Source organism: Clarias gariepinus, chromosome 20, assembly GCF_024256425.1.
Source record: "Clarias gariepinus isolate MV-2021 ecotype Netherlands chromosome 20, CGAR_prim_01v2, whole genome shotgun sequence".
Classification (NCBI taxonomy): domain Eukaryota; kingdom Metazoa; phylum Chordata; class Actinopteri; order Siluriformes; family Clariidae; genus Clarias; species Clarias gariepinus.
Genome location: NC_071119.1, coordinates 28,842,095 through 28,864,877, shown reverse-complemented (window position 1 = coordinate 28,864,877; position 22,783 = coordinate 28,842,095). Strand labels below are relative to the sequence as shown.

The following is a 22,783-nucleotide window of genomic DNA, read 5'->3' as shown; positions in this document are numbered from 1 at the left end:
ATATGTGATAAGTTTTTAGTCTTCTAATGAAGAAGAAGAATTGTCTTTTTGACTGTTAGTGAAATAAGTAGTGAGTTTCTGTATTTAACTCTGAGATGATCGCCTTCTGAGATGTTTCCGAGCAGACAGAGAGATGGGGAAGTGGGAATTTTGCAGCTCAGGATGTTGGCGAGATTCTCCGTCATCACTACCAAGATGGAGTGAACTGGTTTGCATGCCCAAGGGACGTGGAAGGAATCGTCTATGCCACCTGAGGTGGACACTGTGAGCAGGTGTCTGTGTCGGTTAAATCCATAATCAAATAAAAAATTAAATATAGTTGCAAGCAACAATTACGGGCCCAAGCGCCTTTACCACCAGGCGGCACTGCACAAATTGTGTGTTATCTGAGTGTGTTAAGACCTACAAAAAGCCACTGATGCCCAGGTGTACCGCACAATTCACACACATCACACACTATATAGGCCTGATGTTAGCTTGGGCCCTAAATATTTGTTGAGTGTGTTTGTGTGTGTGTGTGTGTGTGTGTGTGGGCGCGTAATCTATCTGTGTGTTTCTGCATGCGTGAGTGTAAGTGTATTTGAGTGTGTTTGTGTGTGATATATGAATTTTGTGCATGTATTCGGAAGAGAGATCTGTGTGTGCGTGTGTCTGTGTGAGTATGTTAACATTTGTAATGAATGTGTGTGTATGTATATGTGTGTATGTCTGTGCATGTGCGTAAGAGAGATCTTTGTGTGTGTATGTGTGTGTGTGTGTGTGTGTTAACATTTGTCATGTGTACGTGTGTACAATAGGCCGCAGATGCTGGGGAAAAAAAGCATCACACTATGACTTTACTCAATGTGATGTCACTGAACGTGTCACTAAATGTGATGTCACTCAATATAAAGCCACACAAAGTTATTAATCATTTTTTGAGGGCACTGGTGGGGTTCGATTCCCAGCCAGTGCCCAAACCCCAGCCACTGGATGGAGTGCCGGTCCCTAGGTTGCGTCAAGAAGGGCATCCGGCGTAAAACCTGTGCCAAGTTGTTGTGTGGACTGGGTATTCCGCTGTAGCGACCCCTTGTCGGAAGCAGCCGAAAGACCAACAACAACAGTGTAAGTTTAAGATGTTATCACGGCTGACCCATTTGAGATATCAAAAATCCCTTCCCATTTTTGCGTCTTCAGTGCCTTTGGATCACATCGGCTCTGTTTGGTGACGATGGTATAAATTCCCTAGGAGGAGTATATCAAAATCCTTCAGGTGCATTTTTTCAAACGACCCAAAATAACCAGCCTCCTGTTGAGTTGAGCCCAGTACAAAGTTGTTTGGCTCAATGAGTTCTAAATGTTAAATGTGTACCGAACTTCGTGTGTATAGGTGCAAGTGTGTATGAACTATGCTGCTGATTCTAGGTTTAAACCCCACAACCACCAAGTTGCCACTGTTGGGCCCTTGAGCGCGGCCCTTAACCCTCAACTGCTCAGATGTGTAATGAGATAAAAATGTAAGTCGCTCTGGATAAGAGAGTCTGCCAAATGCCTAAATGTAAATGTAAATGTAATCTTTTTCCAACCACATTTCTTGCTTAAAGACGGTAGTTCTACCCTTAAAGGTTTTAATAATGTGTTTTACAGTTCTTAACCCAATTTTTTTTACAGCAGTCTTTTTAGTAGTTTTCTTTGCTTAATGCAGGCCTGTAATTTAAGCCTACTGAAACAAAGTAACATCTTTGCCTTGATCACAGAATGGGTCTTTTGACATTGTTGTTTAAAATATGAGAAGCTACTTATAATATTAATAAGCTTCAGCGTCAACACGTTACTTAAACCCTGGTTAATTAGGCAGTCACTAAGCTACAGTAGGGTTAAGTAACTTGCTGCAGCTGAAGCTAATTAATCACTGAAGTAATTATCCAATGGAAGCCTCTTAACTATTTGGTTATTTAAATTCAGGAGGTGATTTTTTTTCTTTGTTTAGTGACTGCTTTGTATATATGCAGACATTGTAACATTTAAAGATGTGCAATTCTATTATGTTCCATTATATCGCATCATAATATTAGCATCACTTACTTCATGTGATGGTTTTTATTTTCTATTAAAAATGTATGTATACAGTAAATTAAGTTTGAATTCATAATCACAGGACCTCAATACAGAGTAAAAGCTAAAAACCCACCTTAACGGGGTTTAGTAGGGCTGTCGATATTAACACCTTAACAAATGTAATCAATCTAGAAAATGTAAGTGTTACTATTTTTCACACAAAGGAATCACATGGCAAAGTTTGACTCTAATGGCGTTCCATAATTGCAGAGCAGTACCTGGCTATGTGGAAAAATAGCATGTTTAACGCAGATAATAAAATGAATCATCACTAATTGTGCTGAATGTTTTTTTTTTTTTAAAGATTCATTATGAAAAAAAGGTTGATAGTAAATAGCTTCTACATAAAGGTTTGGATAAAACCACAGTTGTGTGTTCGAGCTACTTTCAAGAGATACTTTTTTTTACAAGAATACATTAAATAAGACATGATTTTTGTTTAATTTAATAGAAAAGGTTATAAAGTGAGGCAGCTGGCAAAAGCCAATTGATTTGCACCGTTTGGAGACCATCAGTAAGTAACCATACCTACCTCAAAGTAACACTAATCGAGCTTACCACTCGAGATATTTAAATTTAATATTTGTTTAATGTTAATGTAGTGAGTAAATGTTTCTGCCCAAAGATAAATGACAATAGGGTAATAAAAGATGAAGAAGGGGTAGTTAAGTGATTAAGGTGTGGTGAATGAAGAAGGACATACCACCAGGCAGTTAACTGCATAATTGGTTTTCTAAAACCAGTTTGTCATGGATTCCTTTATTCCAGCATTGCACATTTGAAATACAAGTAAATCTGATATTTTAAAATTGTAATTAAACATAATTAATTAAAGTCTATGACTGTAATAAACTAGATTCTTTTTTTTAAATCGATTGACAGAACAAATGCACCCTGAATTGGGAGACCTCACATACTGTACCTGTTTGCTGTTAAAAATTTTGTTTAAGATTTGCAAGACTGCAGTCGAGCTCTACAGACGTCTGAATATAATCACCACATAAAAGATACACCTGGGCTGAACTTACAATGTTGGTCTTTAAATAAATGTTTAAATAAAAACTTATTTTTGGCAACTTTTCACTTTGACATCACTGTTTATTGACAAAAATAATGACAAAAAAGACAGTATAACCCAATAACAGCCCATACAATAAAAGGTTATATAATTAAGATTAAATAAAACACACATTTTGAGTTAAAATGCTGTTTTTAGTGTACTATTACTCCACTTTGGAGACACACCTATATCACTTATTGGCTAAACCATTAACTATGAATCACTCATTATGTTGAATCTTTTATACAGTATGATTCATATAAAACTTCCAGTTTAAAGTGATTCTATTAATACATATTGGCATACATCCAAGTGTGAACTAAAACATTAAGCCACAAAATGTGCGCCTTTTTTTTTTTTTTTTACACAAGTATTGTGATTATTTAGGCAACATTTAAAGGATACCTTTACCATTTTAAATCTGTACTGGCAACTTAAAACTTCGGGTTCTGACAACTAGAAGAGCACAACACCAAGATGCCTCATTTTCAGTTTATGTCAAATATCATTGTTCAAACCTAGCAGTGAATAAAATGTTTAATCTTAAAATAGTGTTTAATTAATCACAGAGTGACTTTACATCAGTCACACCTTCAAACAGGTGAGGCCAGTAATGCAAGTATCGGGACAACCCTTTCAAAATATGGGAATGACAAGCACATTATTTCCTTATTCAGATCCTTATGATAGATATCTAATCCCAGTGTGAGCTTCACAGCAGCACCTCCTTCAAACAGGTCATGCAGATATATGAAGAGGTGAAAAAACTTGTTGGTAGGAAAAATACACTTTTGCCTTTTTGAGATCTTTTAAAAAGTTGTTTAATCCCAGAGTGATCTTCATCACAACCACACCTTTAGGCTGTATCATGGCTCCTTGGTATAGTGGGTAGCACTGCCATCTCACAGAAACAGGAATATATCAATCATTTTGGCTGCTTTCTGTATTTATGAACCTTAAATGTGGAGTAGACACGTCTTGTTTGATACAGTCTGTGATACTGAGGGCATTGACCTACCCAAGACATAATATGAGCTACCAGTAAGGATGAGTAATAGTCACTTCCTGTGCCAAACCTTCTCCACACCACAGTTTCTACCTAAAGATAAAGGACAATGGGATGTTTCCAGTGTGATAATTCTGCAAAGAATGAGAACTCAACAAAGCAAAAGTGATCTTAAACTGTTTGCATGAACATTATAATGAGCTCAAAACACTTCAGTGACTTTCTTACTGACTGGACCTGAATCCAATGAATATCTTTTGGGGTGTTGTAGAAGAGGAAATTCAGAGCATTAAAGTGCTGTAAAACCTGGATGGACTTTATTATGCAGTTGTATTAATATAGACCAGATCCTCAAAGAAATCCTTCCAATATTCTGTGAAAGTCATTTATTAAGAGAAAGAGACTTTTACCCAGTATCAAAATAGTGTTGCTAAGTGTTGGGTGAGTGTAATAATTCTTTGTGGAATCTTTAGATACAGTATATTCTGCTACACAGTAAAAAAGTTCTATGTTTTTATTCATCTGAAGTTGTATTTTCTAAAAACTGTGATCTGCTATGATCAGTTTATTTTATAATTATATTTTACCCCTGGTGTGCTGAGGAAAACACCTCTTGAGAGAAACAGACTTAACAGGGAACACATTCTCTTTTGGGTGATACTAGATAGCAGGGTTTAATTTTTTAATGTTTCAAAGGTTAGTATAACAGGAAATGTGTTTAAGGTAATATGGTGTCAACTTTCTATATTAGAGGCTCAAGTACACAACTTGTTTGTTGTCTATGTGACCTTAAGGAAGCAATCAAGCAGTCATTAATTAAGCGAGTGACACCAAGGTCCTGCAGATATTTTTCTGATTCTATGCCCAGCCAGATTCAACAGGTTTAGAAGAACAAATGAACTTCATTTAAAACATTGATTGTTGTCAAGCAATTTCCCTGCACAAGGCAACAAATAATGTTTTATCTTGATTGTCATTATAAAAAAAAACACACTGTCTCAAATCCTTTTGGCCACCACTGTATTCCTCTGGAGTTTATTCATAGCTTAGAATGTTTTAATGACCTGTAAACCTGTTCTGCCAACTGAACCTCAGCAGGTAAGATAACCCAATGAGACTCATTAAAGATTATAAGCTTCAGTTTATGCCATCTAATTTCACCACATTCACTGGAATGTGGTCTCACTATGTCGCATAAATAAACATTATCATCATCATCGTCATCACCCTAAAAACATTATTATTATTATTATTATTATTATTATTATTACAAACAACACTGCTTAGCTACATAATCACACAATAATAATTTGCACTGCCATTATACTTATATTTAAATCAAAATAAGTGCGTAGCTTTTAAAGGCTAACATCATACTGCATTTCGGACCATTTTAGCAGCTTTAACTGAGAACAGACATTTTTCTGATTTATTAAAAGACGTGTGCTACCATGTTCTTCATTTTTTTCTGACTCAAAGAAAAGACATACACTGACATATTTTTCCATGCACAAATTAACACATTACCTAATTCTTTATTTATTTTCTCAATTTTTTTTCTTTTAATCTTCTTTTTACTTAATCGTAAAGAAAGGCCACACTAGTTAGGGGTATCAGCGTATAGTGTGAACTACAGACGAAACTTTGAGAAAATTAACATTAATGATGTTAAATTATATAATATTATTCTAACCTGTTTATTATTTCTCAGCAAGAAAAGTCATTTGTTAGTAATGTTGTTCTTCAAGTTGCCTTGGTTAATTAACAAACAGCCAAGTTGTGATTGGATCGTAGGCCTGTTTGACATAATGGGTTTGGCATAATTATGATAAACACATTGTTCTGTCTTTACATTAAAAGTCCACTTAACTGTTCTGTATTCACATTCTAACACTGCCACTTGGACGAGAACACTGCACACCTGCTACCTGTGGACACAGGTGAGTGATTTTCTTGATTTTATCCCTAGTAATATATATGGTGATTTTTTTTTATGATATGTTAAATAACATTTTACTTATTTTTAGGGTATAACCAGCACAATGGACTACAGGCTTATAGTGTCCATTTTATGTCTAATAACTGGTATGTGTTATTTATTTATTTATTTATTTATTCATAAAGCTATAAATCTTTTTTATAAAGAGTTTTTGTGGTCACTCACAGTATCCTGTCCTGCTCAAATATATAACACACTCATTCTATAAATCATATGCCTTCTCTCCAAAGAAGCTGTGCTAATTAGTAAAACTGTGTGTCTGTGTGACACAGATAGCCCCTGCAATTATTTAATATATTATAATCACACACTGCAGGACAATCATAAATAGTCTGTTAGATTAATTTAATAGTGTAAATACTATTTGTCCATTACATGTATTAATATTTGTACTTAATTTACAGTAAAAACTAACACTTTTTACAAATATTATATGGCAAATTACTAATAACAAACATTATATGAACAGGATATCAAAACCATACAAAAATTTGCTAAAACATTTGGAACAATTCCATAATGACATTGTCAAACTTGTGTCAAGAAAAACAAACATGTTTCTAATATTTGTTTTAGGAATCACTTATGCTGATACTCTTGAGGGCTTGGTCCTTTATCACAAAGTAATTATCAGTGTATCATTTGACTTACATATTTATGCTAAAGTATGTAGGCAGACTAAATAGACGTGTCTGTCAGTAAATGTTAGTGTGAAAGAGAGAGTACTTTTAATCACACCACCTTTGGCACACTTCTCCTCATTCATGTCAAAAATATTGATTGTGGGAGTCAATTTAAAGATAGTATCACTTACAGCCGTAGCAGTCTAATTTATCCCCTTTTTGGTCCTTATATGGTTAACATGTTCTGTATTCCTGTGGTAAATGTACAGTATGTTACACTGGACACAAATTAAAATGTATTATTGATGTCTTCATGAGTCTCTCCATTTAAAATTCCAAGACAGTTCCTTGGTGCAACTGGAGTTCACTATAATCATCAGTCATTGGTTATTATATTTTTAAAATGTTTGCTTCATATTGACAATAAAACTATTAATTTTATTTTGTCAATTTTGTTTGATAGCCAAAAGTGTTACACAAAACACAACTCCCACCAGCTCAACAACCACAACTTCTTCCACAAGCACGTCTACAACCAGCCCGACGACTCTGACTTCACCCACAACCACGTCTCCAACCAGCTCAACAACCACAACTTTACCCACAAGCACGTCTACAACCAGCTCAACATCCACAACTTCTTCCACAAGCACGTCTACAACCAGCCCGACGACTCTGACTTCACCCACAAGCACGTCTCCAACCAGCTCAACATCCACAACTTCACCCACAAGCACGTCTACAACCAGCTCAACATCCACAACTTCACCCACAAGCACATCTACAACTAGCTCAACATCCACAAGCACGTCTACAACCAGCCCGACGACTCTGACTTCACCCACAAGCACGTCTCCAACCAGCTCAACATCCACAACTTTACCCACAAGCACGTCTCCAACCAGCTCAACATCCACAACTTTACCCACAAGCACGTCTCCAACCAGCTCAACAACCACAACTTCACCCACAAGCACGTCTCCAACCAGCTCAACATCCACAACTTCACCCACAAGCACGTCTCCAACCAGCTCAACATCCACAACTTCACCCACAACCACGTCTCCGACCAGCTCAATAACCACAACTTCACCCACAAGCACGTCTCCGACCAGCTCAACATCCACAACTTCACCCACAAGCACGTCTCCAACGAGCTCAACATCCACAACTTCACCCACAAGCACGTCTCCAACCAGCTCAATAACCACAACTTCACCCACAAGCACGTCTACAACCAGCTCAACATCCACAAGCACGTCTACAACCAGCCCGACGACTCTGACTTCACCCACAAGCACGTCTCCAACCAGCTCAACATCCACAACTTCACCCACAACCACATCTCCAACCAGCTCAACAACCACAACTTCACCCACAAGCACGTCTACAACCAGCTCAACATCCACAACTTCACCCACAAGCATGTCTACAACCAGCTCAACATCCACAACTTCACCCACAAGCACGTCTCCAACCAGCTCAACAACCACAACTTCACCCACAAGCACGTCTCCAACCAGCTCAACAACCACAACTTCACCCACAAGCACGTCTCCAACCAGCTCAACAACCACAACTTCACCCACAAGCACGTCTCCAACCAGCTCAACGTCCACAACTTCACCCACAAGCACGTCTCCAACCAGCTCAACGTCCACAACTTCACCCACTAGCACGTCTCCAACCAGCTTAACGTCCACAACTTTACCCACAAGCACGTCTACAACCAGCTCAACATCCACAACTTCACCCACAAGCACATCTACAACCAGCTCAACATCCACAAGCACGTCTACAACCAGCCCGACGACTCTGACTTCACCCACAAGCACGTCTCCAACCAGCTCAACATCCACAACTTCACCCACAACCACATCTCCAACCAGCTCAACAACCACAACTTTAACCACAAGCACGTCTACAACCAGCTCAACATCCACAACTTCACCCACAAGCACGTCTACAACCAGCTCAACATCCACAACTTCACCCACAAGCACGTCTCCAACCAGCTCAACAACCACAACTTCACCCACAAGCACGTCTCCAACCAGCTCAACAACCACAACTTCACCCACAAGCACGTCTCCAACCAGCTCAACAACCACAACTTCACCCACAAGCACGTCTCCAACCAGCTCAACATCCACAACTTCACCCACTAGCACGTCTTCAACAGCTCAACATACACAACCCGTTGGTTTTCCCACAAGCATGTCTCCAACTATCTCAACTATCACAAGCACGTCTCCAACCAGCTCAACATCCACAACTTCACCCACAAGCACGTCTCCAACCAGCTCAACGTCCGCAACTTCACCCACAAGCACGTCTCCAACCAGCTCAACGTCCGCAACTTCACCCACAAGCACGTCTCCAACCAGCTCAACGTCCGCAACTTCACCCACAAGCACGTCTCCAACCAGCTCAACGTCCGCAACTTCACCCACAAGCACGTCTCCAACCAGCTCAACGTCCGCAACTTCACCCACAAGCACGTCTCCAACCAGCTCAACGTCCGCAACTTCACCCACAAGCACGTCTCCAACCAGCTCAACGTCCGCAACTTCACCCACAAGCACGTCTCCAACCAGCTCAACGTCCGCAACTTCACCCACAAGCACGTCTCCAACCAGCTCAACGTCCGCAACTTCACCCACAAGCACGTCTCCAACCAGCTCAACGTCCGCAACTTCACCCACAAGCACGTCTCCAACCAGCTCAACGTCCGCAACTTCACCCACTAGCACGTCTCCAACCAGCTCAACGTCCGCAACTTCACCCACAAGCACGTCTCCAACCAGCTCAACGTCCGCAACTTCACCCACAAGCACGTCTCCAACCAGCTCAACGTCCGCAACTTCACCCACAAGCACGTCTCCAACCAGCTCAACGTCCGCAACTTCACCCACAAGCACGTCTCCAACCAGCTCAACGTCCGCAACTTCACCCACAAGCACGTCTCCAACCAGCTCAACGTCCGCAACTTCACCCACAAGCACGTCTCCAACCAGCTCAACGTCCGCAACTTCACCCACTAGCACGTCTCCAACCAGCTCAACGTCCGCAACTTCACCCACAAGCACGTCTCCAACCAGCTCAACGTCCGCAACTTCACCCACAAGCACGTCTCCAACCAGCTCAACGTCCGCAACTTTACCCACAAGCACGTCTCCAACCAGCTCAACGTCCGCAACTTCACCCACAAGCACGTCTCCAACCAGCTCAACGTCCGCAACTTCACCCACAAGCACGTCTCCAACCAGCTCAACGTCCGCAACTTCACCCACAAGCACGTCTCCAACCAGCTCAACGTCCGCAACTTCACCCACAAGCACGTCTCCAACCAGCTCAACGTCCGCAACTTCACCCACAAGCACGTCTCCAACCAGCTCAACGTCCGCAACTTCACCCACAAGCACGTCTCCAACCAGCTCAACGTCCGCAACTTCACCCACAAGCACGTCTCCAACCAGCTCAACGTCCGCAACTTCACCCACAAGCACGTCTCCAACCAGCTCAACGTCCGCAACTTCACCCACAAGCACGTCTCCAACCAGCTCAACGTCCGCAACTTCACCCACAAGCACGTCTCCAACCAGCTCAACGTCCGCAACTTCACCCACAAGCACGTCTCCAACCAGCTCAACGTCCGCAACTTCACCCACAAGCACGTCTCCAACCAGCTCAACGTCCGCAACTTCACCCACAAGCACGTCTCCAACCAGCTCAACGTCCGCAACTTCACCCACAAGCACGTCTCCAACCAGCTCAACGTCCGCAACTTCACCCACAAGCACGTCTCCAACCAGCTCAACGTCCGCAACTTCACCCACAAGCACGTCTACAATCACAACAAGCACAGCTTCAGTGCTTGAAAATGTAACTGCGATTTTCGACTTGACCTTCAGCATTAATGAAACCTTCGATTCAGAACTGGCCAATACCAGCTCTCCAAAGTTTGCAGCAAAAGCAAAAAGGTATGTCAGGTATGTTTCATTGATAACATATTTACCATTTATTTCCTTCTCCAAATCAAAAGTTATTTTGCCACCATTGAAATTCTGTTGCAAATTACTATGACCTGACCTATTAATTAATTAATTAAATTTTTTTAAACTATGTAACTTAGGTCATACAATTTTTTTGACACACCTTTAGTGAGTTAGTTTTTTTCAGTTCAGTTTATTTAAATTATGTGAATATTGAGAGACCAAGTGAACGTGACATGCATCAAAGTGCAATTATGTTTTAAATTTAACATTTTTATGCTTTAGTGTATTCACTATTAATTATTTATTCATTAACCACACCTTGTACTAAATGTGACAGACTGTTTGACAATATAATTAATACTTACTTGAGTCATTTCTAATTTTTTTTTTTAGGTTGAACCTTTGTACAGCAAAGGCTACAAAAACTTTGCAGGCATGAGAATTGTACAATTGAGGTATGATGAAATATATGGTTTTGAATATTTATTTCCTTTGCATTAGCACTGTTACTGAATTTAATCTTTATATCAATATTTATGTCTCTGCAGCAAAGGTTCTACTGTGGTAGACAGCCAGCTCTACTTTAATTCTAGTGGTCAGAATGTCACTGTACCTCAGGTGGAAAACACACTTTTCAATGGACTGAGTATCCTGGATTTTCCTGTTATTCCAGACTCCATCAGAGTTGTTCAGTCTCTTGGTCAGTATACAGACTCTTCCACATTTACATATTCATAATAATAAAATCCAAAATCTTTTTAAATCTCAACATATATTTCTGTGCATTTAATGTTATGTACATGTTTTTATTTTGCAGGTACAGTTAGTATCATACCACCAGTAACCACCACCTCACATTCCGTGATTCATGATTCTATGATCTGGTTGTCCCTTCTCTCACTTCTACTTTCCCTTACATTGCATGTCTAACCCTAAGCTTGATCATAAAACATACACAATCAAAGGAATATGGAAAATTATTTAATTTGATAAATAAATGTATTTTTACATAGGAAATACAAATATTTTAAATCGTTAAACTGAGAATTAATGAGGGTCCTAATTTGCCTGAAAACATTCTCACACTCTGTCCTACAAATATTGTATTTCAACTATATTTAAATCTTTTTTTTAATCGCTGTGTTGTTAATAGTATAAATCAATGTTGTTAATACCCAAACATATGTATATACATACCTCCTTTAGATCAATGTACAATAATTAAAAACACTATGAATTAAAGCTTTGCACTTCATGATCATAATGTATGCATAGATACTGTTAATATAATGATATGCGGTCTGTCCCAAGGTATGTGGATATTTGTCTATCAGGCACATAATTTTTTTCAAAAAGAATTACAAATCCAACAAATAATCAAATGCTATAAAAATAGATAAATTAGTATAATAAACATACCAACAAAGCTACCAAATGCCAAGGATGAATACAGATGGTTGCTAATTTACTGCATCACATGTTCAGAACTGCCCCAGCATGGAAAACACTAATCACCTGATTAATCACATGGTAACTGCTACAGTATGCAATTATCAAGATGTCCACTAGGGGAGACACCATTAACAAATGATTAGTTCTTAATTATTATTTAACAATAACTGTTACAGAACTATATATATATATGTAACCCTCTTTATGTGCTCCCAAACGAGTCTCTGCGTTGTGTTGGGTGTATTAAGAAGAAGGGAGGACACCATTTGTGGCTGGATCGACAGCAGGGCAGCTCTCTCTCTTTATTTAGTTGCTTTTTTCCCCACACCAGGCCTCGGTTGACAAACAGGCAATCTTCTCATAAGAACAAAACAACTCACATAAGAACAAAACAACTGAAGCAATTTTCTTTCAATTAAACATAGAATGCAAGTACAACAAAATAGTAAAACAAAATACCACAAATACAGCCACAACTATACTAATTCAAATTAAACCACACAGATCTCTCAAAATTATAAAAATGCCACATCTCTTTCAATAAACATTCCATCATTAAAATAATTACTTTAAATAATGTAAATGGTTAACCTAGATAGCACAAAGATACAGATTATTATGAGCACAAAAAGAACTGCCATCTCACCTTCTCATAAGAACAAAACAACTGAGGCTAAACAACAAGCTCAACAATTTAGAGAAGGGGCCTCATTACACATTTACTTACAAAAAAGTGTGTGGAAGACAATATTACGTCTTCCCTACATATATATATATATATATATATATATATATATATACTGTATATACTGTATATATACCAGTGGCGGCTGCTAGCTTTTGAAAGGGGGGAAGCTCATATTAGCTGGCTAGTTTCCCATTCCACAAGCTACTTTAATTATACAAACGAACTAACTTTACAATGCTGAAACAAGGACGCTATAATATGTTTTTTTTTATTATTTAAAGAATGCTTTATATCACCAGCAAACAATACAGAGTGCAGCAGTCTGTCGTACCACATCACCTGCAAATCCGCATGGGACTGAACTCGAACCTCTGTAGCGCTGATGTATACTTAAGACATGCTGTCAATCAAAGAAGGGGTTCCGCCCTTTAAACAGCTTCTCCAAGCATCATGCAGCAGCCCAGCGTCCAGGCCAGCCCACTGCTTCATTCACTCCCAGAGAAGAGCTAAGCTTTTAATGCATTCATCCTCTGTGCTGCCCATAGAGCTCCAGTGAAGCTGGGCTTCAGGAGGGTTTAACCCACTGTGCTGCACGGAAATGTATGACAAGAAATCTACAATAAAGTTGAACGCGTTCTAGCGCACTTTTATTAAAACTAATATAAATACGACAGTGCATATATGAGCATTTATTTTCTGACATAGTAGAGGAAGCGGAGCTCCCCTTGTAGTCTTAGAGCAGCCGCCACTGATATACACAGTGGGGCAAAAAAGTATTTAGTCAGCCACCAATTGTGCAGGTTCTCCCACATAAAAAGATAAGAGAGGCCTGTAATTTTCATCATAGGTATACCTCAACTATGAGAGACAAAATAAGATTAAAAATAATTTCCAGATTTTTTATGAATTTTTTTGCAAATTAAGATGGAAAATAAGTATTTGGTCAATAACAAAATTTCACCTTAATACTTTCTGGCAAATAATAACACTAAATGATATGGATCCAAAATGTCACACAACCTGATAAAGATATTAAGTGTCTCACTGCTCAACTCAAGGTATGATTTATACAGGAGTTACACAAAGGCCACAGCATTGTGATAATCTTCCAGTGAAAAGAATCAGTCAAAAAGGAGATTAAACTTTTTTTAAGGAAACTTGGTTGCTTGCTGTATGTAAGGGCTACAGGAACAGATATGGAAAAGCTACATCAGTCACTAGCTACATCAGTCTTCTCTTGGGGTGGATGTCCAACAAGTTTGCCCAAAGTCTGCAACTGAGATTTACCTAAACACCATTCAGCAACTCCATTTCCAACTTTCTGAAGGTTGAGAGGTGGGCTTGAGTTTGCTCGTCAGCTGCTGCTTACCCGACTGATGATGTGGTGCTGATGGAGACTCCGGAATATTCCAATGCATTTTCTTTGTTGAGATTCTTGTTCTCTCGAACGTTTCTGAGGTGGCATGCTCTTGAAAAGAACCCAGTTAAAGTAAAGTGTATATACTTACCAAGATAACCTTTCCACAAACAAACCTATTGGTCTTTATTCATAGAATATAATTATCTAATGTCCCTAAAATAATATGTTCGGGTACTGTTAAACACTGAACACTCTATAATAAAACGACTGTTTTTTCCAAAAACTGACCATGCAGTAACATTTAGTGCATTAAGAAGAAGACAATTAAGAAAGCAACTTAATATGTCAAACCACACTGGATAACTCAGGACCAGCCTAATAATGATACTGTAACTAGCTGTGTTGAAACTGTTTTGACCACAAACTCAAGTGGTTTTAACTTAAATTCTGACTCCTTGTCAATAATAACTATGCACTTAATTTTAAATTTAGCGCAAAAAGTTAAATCCACCTTCACCTTCTTTTTTTTAATAAATATATAGGAATTAGAATTGTTCAATAAAGAGTGACATATTTTTCAGCACCACCTAGGCAAAATTATCCATTTTATTTCATTTTAACTAACTAGAGACACAATATGCAAAATACAGCAATTTTTTTTAAAGGATCATATAGGCAAGAAATAGAAAAGATTTATGAGATCACGTGTGACCATAATAATAATAATAAGAAGAAGAGAAGAAGAATGCATACATTAACTATGCAGTCTAAAATAATAGTGACGTGATAAAAAATGTCTGTCAGCAAAAATACACTTTATATCAAGGACATTTTGTGAGTTCTACATTTTGTAAGTTGTACATGGTCATTCTGATCGCAGTAAAATGTAGTAGTTAAAGTAATACTAAGATAAATTTTAGATGACATATCAGAAAACCCAAATGCACAGTTTACAAGCACTGTATACTTTATATGTTGGAAACACTGCTTTGGAGAAACAAAAAATATGTGAGTCGCACACAAGACAAATATCAACTATGTATTTAGAGTCCTATTTATTTCATTCTAATGCCTACAGTACAATTAGGTGTTTAAATGTATAAAATTACAAAGCTATCTGAAGCTTGTAATTACCTATAATTAGTAACAACCCATAACAAGCTATTAATTTATTCAGGAAGGGGGTTAAAAAGTTGTAGGCTGCTTAATTAAAGGAATAAAGCCTCTGGGGAGGGTGAATGGATGGAAATCACTTGGCCCTGATGGCATCCCTGGCTGTATTTTGTGCAGGAGCAGAGCAGCTGACTAAGGTCTTACCAAACCTGTTCTTTGCTCAGGCAGCTGTCCCCACTTGCTTCCAGACTGTTACCATTTTGCCATTGCCATGTGAAAGCTAAAACCTCCAGCAGAATTAGAAAGTTCACGGTGACACCCCAGTGGAGGGCCTGATCAGAAGTAACAATGAAATAGCTTAGAGGGAAGAGGTCTTCCATCTGGTACAGATGTGGCCATTAAAAATGTAAATTTTTTCCTTGTGGTGGCAAGAAAAAACTTCCTGGGCTGGCAATGGGGAGAAATATGGAGAGCAACCAGACTCAACCTGGAACATAACAGATAGCAGGAATTTATTTTTGCTGACATACTGTGTTAGGCAGCTAGAAGTTCAACATAACCAAATAAGTTAACATAAAGTCCAATTGAGTTCAGCACCAGCAGGTTTTGTAGTTGGTGATGGCTTGTATGCCCTTCCACATGCGAGTGTGTCACCGCTGTCCCTGAAGTTGTTGTGGTTTCTCTGGGCATGTGTGTGCTTTTCTTTTCTGATGAATCTCTTTTTCTTATGCAATGTGGCAATGTTTTAAATTGTCATACAGTGGTTAATCAATCGGAATGTAGGTCCTACCGTCGCCGCGCTCGGCGGTACCGTTTGGCTTTGTGCGTTTGCTGGCTTTTACCATTGAGTGGCGCTATATAACTACAGGCTGACGCCTCATGCCTTAGTTCATTCTCTGCTGGATTAATGAGACACGGAGTTTTAGAACTGCACGTAGTAGCGGATAAAATCAAGTAAAACATTGTAGTTAAACAAATTTATAATCACAGAACTAAAATGACGATACAAATGTAGAATTTAAATTAAATTAAATCTTATTAGGATCAAATTTAAACAAAATAAATGTTAACACAGTGAGCCTTTAAATTTTATCACGTGTAATTAGAAAAGACGCGTGTAGGGTTTTGTGTCGTCTTATATCTTGTGTTCTTTAAATTTATAGTAGATTTATTAACTAAAATAAATGACCATAAAAATTATAACATTGTCAGGACGTTCTACTGCGTCAGCTGATGTCGGTCATTCAGCCCCGCTTGTGTTTTTGCGTTTATTATAAGAATGAAATGCAGTAGACTGATATGATCTGTAACGGATTCGACCCATGTTGCACGGGCGGCACCATAAAGCACGGACACGAGGCGAGGTCTTACGGGAAAAGGGTAATTTATTTAGGCAAAATGGGGAAGGAAAGTGTTGAAGGAGGGAGAAAGGAAAGAATGGGATAAAGGTTGTGCATGTGCAGTTCCGGGGGCTGTACCACACTGGCATGCGGGCACACAGCTGACGATAAGTGTTGGTGCACGGAGTGGCAGAACTGAGCACGCGGAGGCAGCGCTCCTGCACGCTTCCTCGTGACGGCGCTTCTCCCGCTGTCGATGGCCGGCGCGAGTTCTCGCTGACGCAAAAACCTAACCACACTTTTCCTCTTCGGCAGCGGGGCTGCGAGGGCGGGCACGGTGCAGGAGTGAAGGTGCCGCGGGAGCTCGCGCAGCTCTTTCTCGCGCTGTCCTCAGCGCGGAGATCAAAGAGCGGAATTCTAGTGCCCTTGTTTAAAGTCCCCGGGGCGCGTCACATCTCCCCACTGACATGCTTTTTTTTTTTTTATATTCTCCATTACATCACGTACTTCCCAGACCTCAGACAAACCTCCGCGCCTTGCTTTTATAATGCGGAGCAAGCCCGAGATCATATTAACGTTAATTATCGCCAGCCGGCACAAATAGGCGGCCCCGTCCCTTTGCCGCCTATTCAGGGAGCCTACGGAGTGAGGGAGTAGTTATAGTAGATTTGGGCGTACACCCATCACACGCGCACGCCGTGGCAGATCATAATAATTGTCCTAAACTTGTATTTCATAAGGTTTTCCGAGCGGTGGTACAGCGCAACGGGGGTCATTATTTACTATTAAACATTAAACGAATTTACAAAACTTAATGCGTGCGATTAAGCGCTGATTCTGGTGTTCCAGCTGCCACTGTTCTAAAATATAAATTAAATCAAATCTTATTAGGATCAAATTTAAGCACAATAAATGGTAACACAGTGAGCCTTTTGATTTTATCACTTGTAATTAGAAAAAAAGCGTGTATGGATTTGTGTCATCTTATTTCTTGTGTTCTTTAAATTTATAGTAGATTTATTAACTGAAATAAATGACCATAAAATTAAAACAGTGTTAGGACGTTCTACTGCGTCAGCTGATGTCGGTCATTCCGCCCCGCTTGTGTTTTTGCGTTATTATAAGAATGAAATGCAGTAGACTGTTATGATTTGTAACGGGTTCGACCCATGTTACTCAAACAACTCAGTTCAGGTGTAAGTAAATGTCTGTGCTGTTTGGGGGAGGGACGTGCTAATGATTTGGTCGGCTCTGTGTGTGTGTGTGTGTGAGAGAGAGAGGGGTGTCGCGGTCGTTTTCAGTGAAACAAAGGCTCAGCTGAAAAATGTTAGGCACATCAGTCACTTAACCCCCAATAAAAGGTATTTGAGTGTTATAATAGTTGTGATATAACAGATATGATATAACGATAGTAACGATAGCTTACCAGTCATGTGTAATTCTGCGGTCCCGCTGCTTCGCATGTCTGAAGGGGAGGCCGCCTAACTAGTGAGCGAGAAGCGATATTGATTTGGGCGCACGCCGTGACAGGCTGAAAAAACTGTGTGAGATTAATGTGCAAAAACTATATAATAAAACTATATAAGACTACATTCCTTTATAAGACTCAACTTTTATTTAAGCGCACTCACAATAACGAAAAAACGTTGTGATTTTGTAAGTGTTGTAAGCTGCTCTGTTCTGTATTGTTTTTGGTGAACTTGAGCGCGTCAGAAAATGAACGCAAACGTTTTTTTAAATGGTCAGAGTCAGTCTGCTTGCTGTTTTCCCGACGTGTTCATAATCATCTGCCGGTGCGCCCTGGAAAACTTTATGCATGCGGCTGAGCGCTGATTAAAACTATGGAGTAAATTAAAGAGGAGAATCACGATGCCGAGTCGAAGTCCTGAGCCCAAACCTCATTTAAATTAAATTAACAAATATTATAAGTAAAAAAACAATAGCCCATGTTTAGAAACCGTTTATAAATTATTTCCGACATGAGTTGGCCCGGTGTTATGCGCAGAGGTTTTGAGCTGTATACACACGCATTCCTGCCTAAACAACTCTTAAAACTACACCTGTGACACAATAAACAGTAATATTTCAAACATTTTGCAGGCTGATATTTCGAGAAAGGAAAGAATAATGAATAAACCAGTTGTTGGGTCAAAATAACCCAACCAGGTGTTCATTTGAGAACTTAAATAATAATAAACCGATACAGAGATACGCTGTATAACGGTCACTGTTGTATTTACGGCAACGAGCGAAAATGTCACTTTGCGCCACCTGGCGGCCATTTTACGAATGACTTTGAAATGCAACTGATTTATTTTGGCCGCTGACGTTTTTACGCGGCGGTGAGCGCGACGGTAATAACCATTCCAATTGATCAACTACTGTATGTCTCAGCTCTTTATAGCAGATCAAAACAAGGTGAGTTGCAGCTCAACGAGAACAAAGGCATTGTAGGAAGATGCGCAGAGTTCTGGCGAGATGAAATGCTGCTAAGGCTCTGCTTCCTGACATTGCTGCAACGTCTTGTGAAGAGAATCAGTTGACATCTGCAAGGCTGCAGGACGCGAGGCTTATGTTATCAAAGATGTTCTTCACACCCAAGATGCTCTGTGAGGTGTAATGTCTGCGGTCGCTGCACTTCTTAAAAAAACTGTCTGACAGTTTGTAAAACACAAGACAATGTTATGTATTTTGTGGATTATTTTAAGACTGTTTGGGAACAGGCAATCCTGGGGAACACATTTCCAAGGACAAGGTGAGTCAGGTGCTGACCTTTACAGAATTTTACACCAGTAATGGTTTGTCCTTTGCAGATAGATATTTCCCGTTTGAGTTTGTGATTAAGGAATGTTAATCATATGCAATGCAATACTGGTCACTAATGATGTGTACTCCTCCAAGTCAGTGAAGTCGCTGTAAGTTGCAGCCTCCCTGAACATGTTCCAGTCAGTGTTCCCAAAACAGTCGTGAAGAGTGCATTAGAATATTCCATATTCCATAGAGTCTCCATTAGATGGCTCCTGCTGGCCAGGTTTTAACCTGCTTCAGAACCTGAGTAGCCAAGGTGGGGGCGGGGCTGTGCCCAATATGCACCAGAGAATGAACCTGGCTACCTGTACATAGTACAGTACTAAAATGTAATATGTGTTTTGTACATAATAATTTTATGTGTTCAGGATGAACATAAATAAATTATGTTGTATTTGCATGAAATTAAACCTATTTATTTAGCCAAGCATTTTTATAAATAGATTAGCCTTAGGTAAAGGAGCAGATCTGGGGGACTCATGGACGTAGAGTATTATGGTGAACTGGTATGTTTGGATGCTGTCTTCCTCACTCTCATTGATCACTCAGGTTTGCTGACGGTGAGGTGATTGGTTGCCTTACATCTCAGTTCCCCCTCATGTTTGTGTTTCCTTCTGGCTCTCCCTTTTAGTTATGATGTCATAGTTAGTCCTGCCGGAGTCTCTGCTTGCACTCTACAGTTAATATACATTCACATTATACATTGTGTGACTGTGACCATACCTAACTGTTGAGTCTGGTTTCTCTCAAGGTTTCTTCCTATTACCATCTCAGGGAGTTTTTCCTTGCCACTGTCGCCCTCGGCTTGCTCACCAGGGAATATTTGACCATTTTGATTCATACACATTCAATTTCCATACAAACTTAAATAATTCTTTTGATTGTGTAAAGCTGCTTTGGGACAATGCCAATTGTTAAAAGCGCTATACAAATAAAATTGAGTTGAATTAAATATCGCAAGAAGAGAACACAGCGTGTTGAGAAGACAAACGTTTGGCGCGCGTGTGGAAAAGGTAAGCAGGAATTAATTCCCATCTTTCTAAATAGAAACGAAATACTGAACATAAATGTCACCTGCTGTTTAGCGATGTTTAGTCACATTATTTTGGTTTAAGCTATTTCTTGTATTTTTAATCACACTTAAAATACCGAGGGTTATATGCGCGTGCTTAATCTGCGGTTCGGTTCTGGTTTCGGTCTGTTCTCATGAGTTGTGAAGCGAGAGGAAGAAAGTATAAATATTGTTTATTTGATAAATTAAGTATCATGAATTTTAATTAAATCTATCTCTGTATTTTTTCACAGGAGTTTGTGAGTGAAAGTGTCCTGTCTGCATCTGACTTCAGGAGTTTCCTGACCAACCGTCTCTAACGGTCATATTTAAAAGTCATAACGGACAGTTATAAAGTACAAAACGCTTCTGTTGGTGTATAACATACTTAATTAATACTTATTTGTGGTGTTTTATGTTTTGTACATCTTTTCAAATTGAGACTTCATTTGTAAGTTGCTGCTGGTGTAAAACAGTTTTTTTTTTATTAAATATAAAATAAAAATCTCTGTTATGTTTCCTTCCTTCACAGAATTCTGTTGACCAGGGTTCGAAATTTAAATTTACTTAAGTTGGATCAACCTAATTTTCAACGAAAAAAAAATTGTTGTACCAACCCTATTCATATATTTCACAGCTGTAGTAAATAAGTTAAATGAACCTAATAAAATTTATTTGACTAATTAATTTTTTTAATTAATGCTACATTAAACATTTGAATATTGTAAGCACTAAGAAATTGTTAGACTTTTCAATGATAATGGAGTATCATAGACGTAATTCAATTACATTACAAATGCACAATCAATTGCTATTACAGTAAATGATAAAGATTATGTTAAGTCAGATAAGAAGATTCTTTCACACAAGTTTAACATGAATGAAATACTTTGGTTTAACAGGCAATATTTGTGTAATTTGGCCACATTTTGATGATGTGGGACCGATGTACACATTAAAATCAACTAATACAGGGGATTTTTTTTCAGTGCAGGTGCCATGAGTAAAAGTCCTCCCCAGGTTTTTGTTCCAATCACCTGGATTTGCTAACTAGCAAATCTAGGTGATTGGAACAAAATACTGTGGAGGACTGGATTTGACACCTCTGCGGAAAGAGTCAGAGAAAGAGTAAGACGATGAGGAGGAGGAAAAGAATTAAGAGGAGGAAGGGGAGGAAGAGAAATCAACAGAGGAAGAGATGAAGGCCATGCTGGAGGTAGAAGAAGAGGAAGATAAAGACAAGAAGGTGCTCAAAGAGGACCAAATCTGACAAATGAGATCTGCGCAACACTGGTTGACCACATTGTCAACCATAGCCTGATGCTGAGGGAGGCTGGACTGCGAGTACAGCCAAATCTAAGCTGATACATAGTGGCAAGTGTGATAAAAACATTTTGACTGGAAAATAGGTATTGTAAACATATCACCATATCAAAAACATCTGCACGGTTTCAGTAACTGCTTACAGTACAGTATTTTATGCAGTATCAGCACTTTTGTTATCATGTCCTGTGAAATTACTGTACTATTGTTTACTGTTTTTTTTCTACATAGGATTGAGGGTCAGGAACAACAAGGGGCAAGGCCTTCTATGTTTACATAACAGCGAGAGAGGGAGATAGTAAACATGATTTTGGCCAACAATGCTATAACATTCAAACAGCTCCAAGCTAACATTGTCAATAACCATGGCCCGGTTTCTCGAAAGCTTCTTATCGCTAAGTAGTTCTTAAGTTGTACCTTAACCTCTCTCTTAACGTTATGGCGCATTTCCTGAAACGTTCTTACGGTAAGTATCTCTTAGGGAAGTCACGTGTTCGTAGGGTGGTCTGGACCAACCTTAACTCATTCTTAGCGTAGTTTCAGCTCAAGACGCTAGTCGCCGCCACTGAGCAGCAGTCTTTATACACTCACCTAAAGGATTATTAGGAACACTATACTAATACGGTGTTTGACCCCCTTTCGCCTTCAGAACTGCCTTTATTCTACGTGGCATTGATTCAACAAGGTGCTGACAGCATTCTTTAGAAATGTTGGCCCATATTGATAGGATAGCATCTTGCAGTTGATGGAGATTTGTGGGATGCACATCCAGGGCACGAAGCTCCCGTTCCACCACATCCCAAAGATGCTCTATTGGGTTGAGATCTGGTGACTGTGGGGGCCATTTTAGTACACTGAACTGATT

General features: G+C 39.2%; 1 protein-coding gene across 1 annotated transcript; it reads left to right on the top strand.

Annotated features, from left to right (window-relative positions):
* The first annotated feature begins 7,046 nt into the window (after positions 1-7,046).
* On the top strand, positions 7,047-10,666 carry LOC128508463 (mucin-5AC-like). The gene is made up of 5 exons (XM_053479809.1): positions 7,047-7,053; positions 7,249-9,098; positions 9,158-9,472; positions 9,536-9,766; positions 9,830-10,666. The coding sequence occupies exons 1-5, from the start codon at positions 7,047-7,049 to the stop codon at positions 10,664-10,666; spliced, it is 3,240 nt and encodes a 1,079-aa protein (XP_053335784.1).
* The last annotated feature ends 12,117 nt before the right edge of the window (positions 10,667-22,783 follow it).

Bases quoted from the DNA above. Each gene is read 5' to 3' on its own strand.
- LOC128508463 (XM_053479809.1), top strand. The intron at 9,099-9,157 runs GCAACTTCACCC...TTCACCCACAAG, and splicing joins CTCCAACCAGCTCAACGTCC to CACGTCTCCAACCAGCTCAA. The intron at 9,473-9,535 runs GTCCGCAACTTC...TTCACCCACTAG, and splicing joins ACGTCTCCAACCAGCTCAAC to CACGTCTCCAACCAGCTCAA.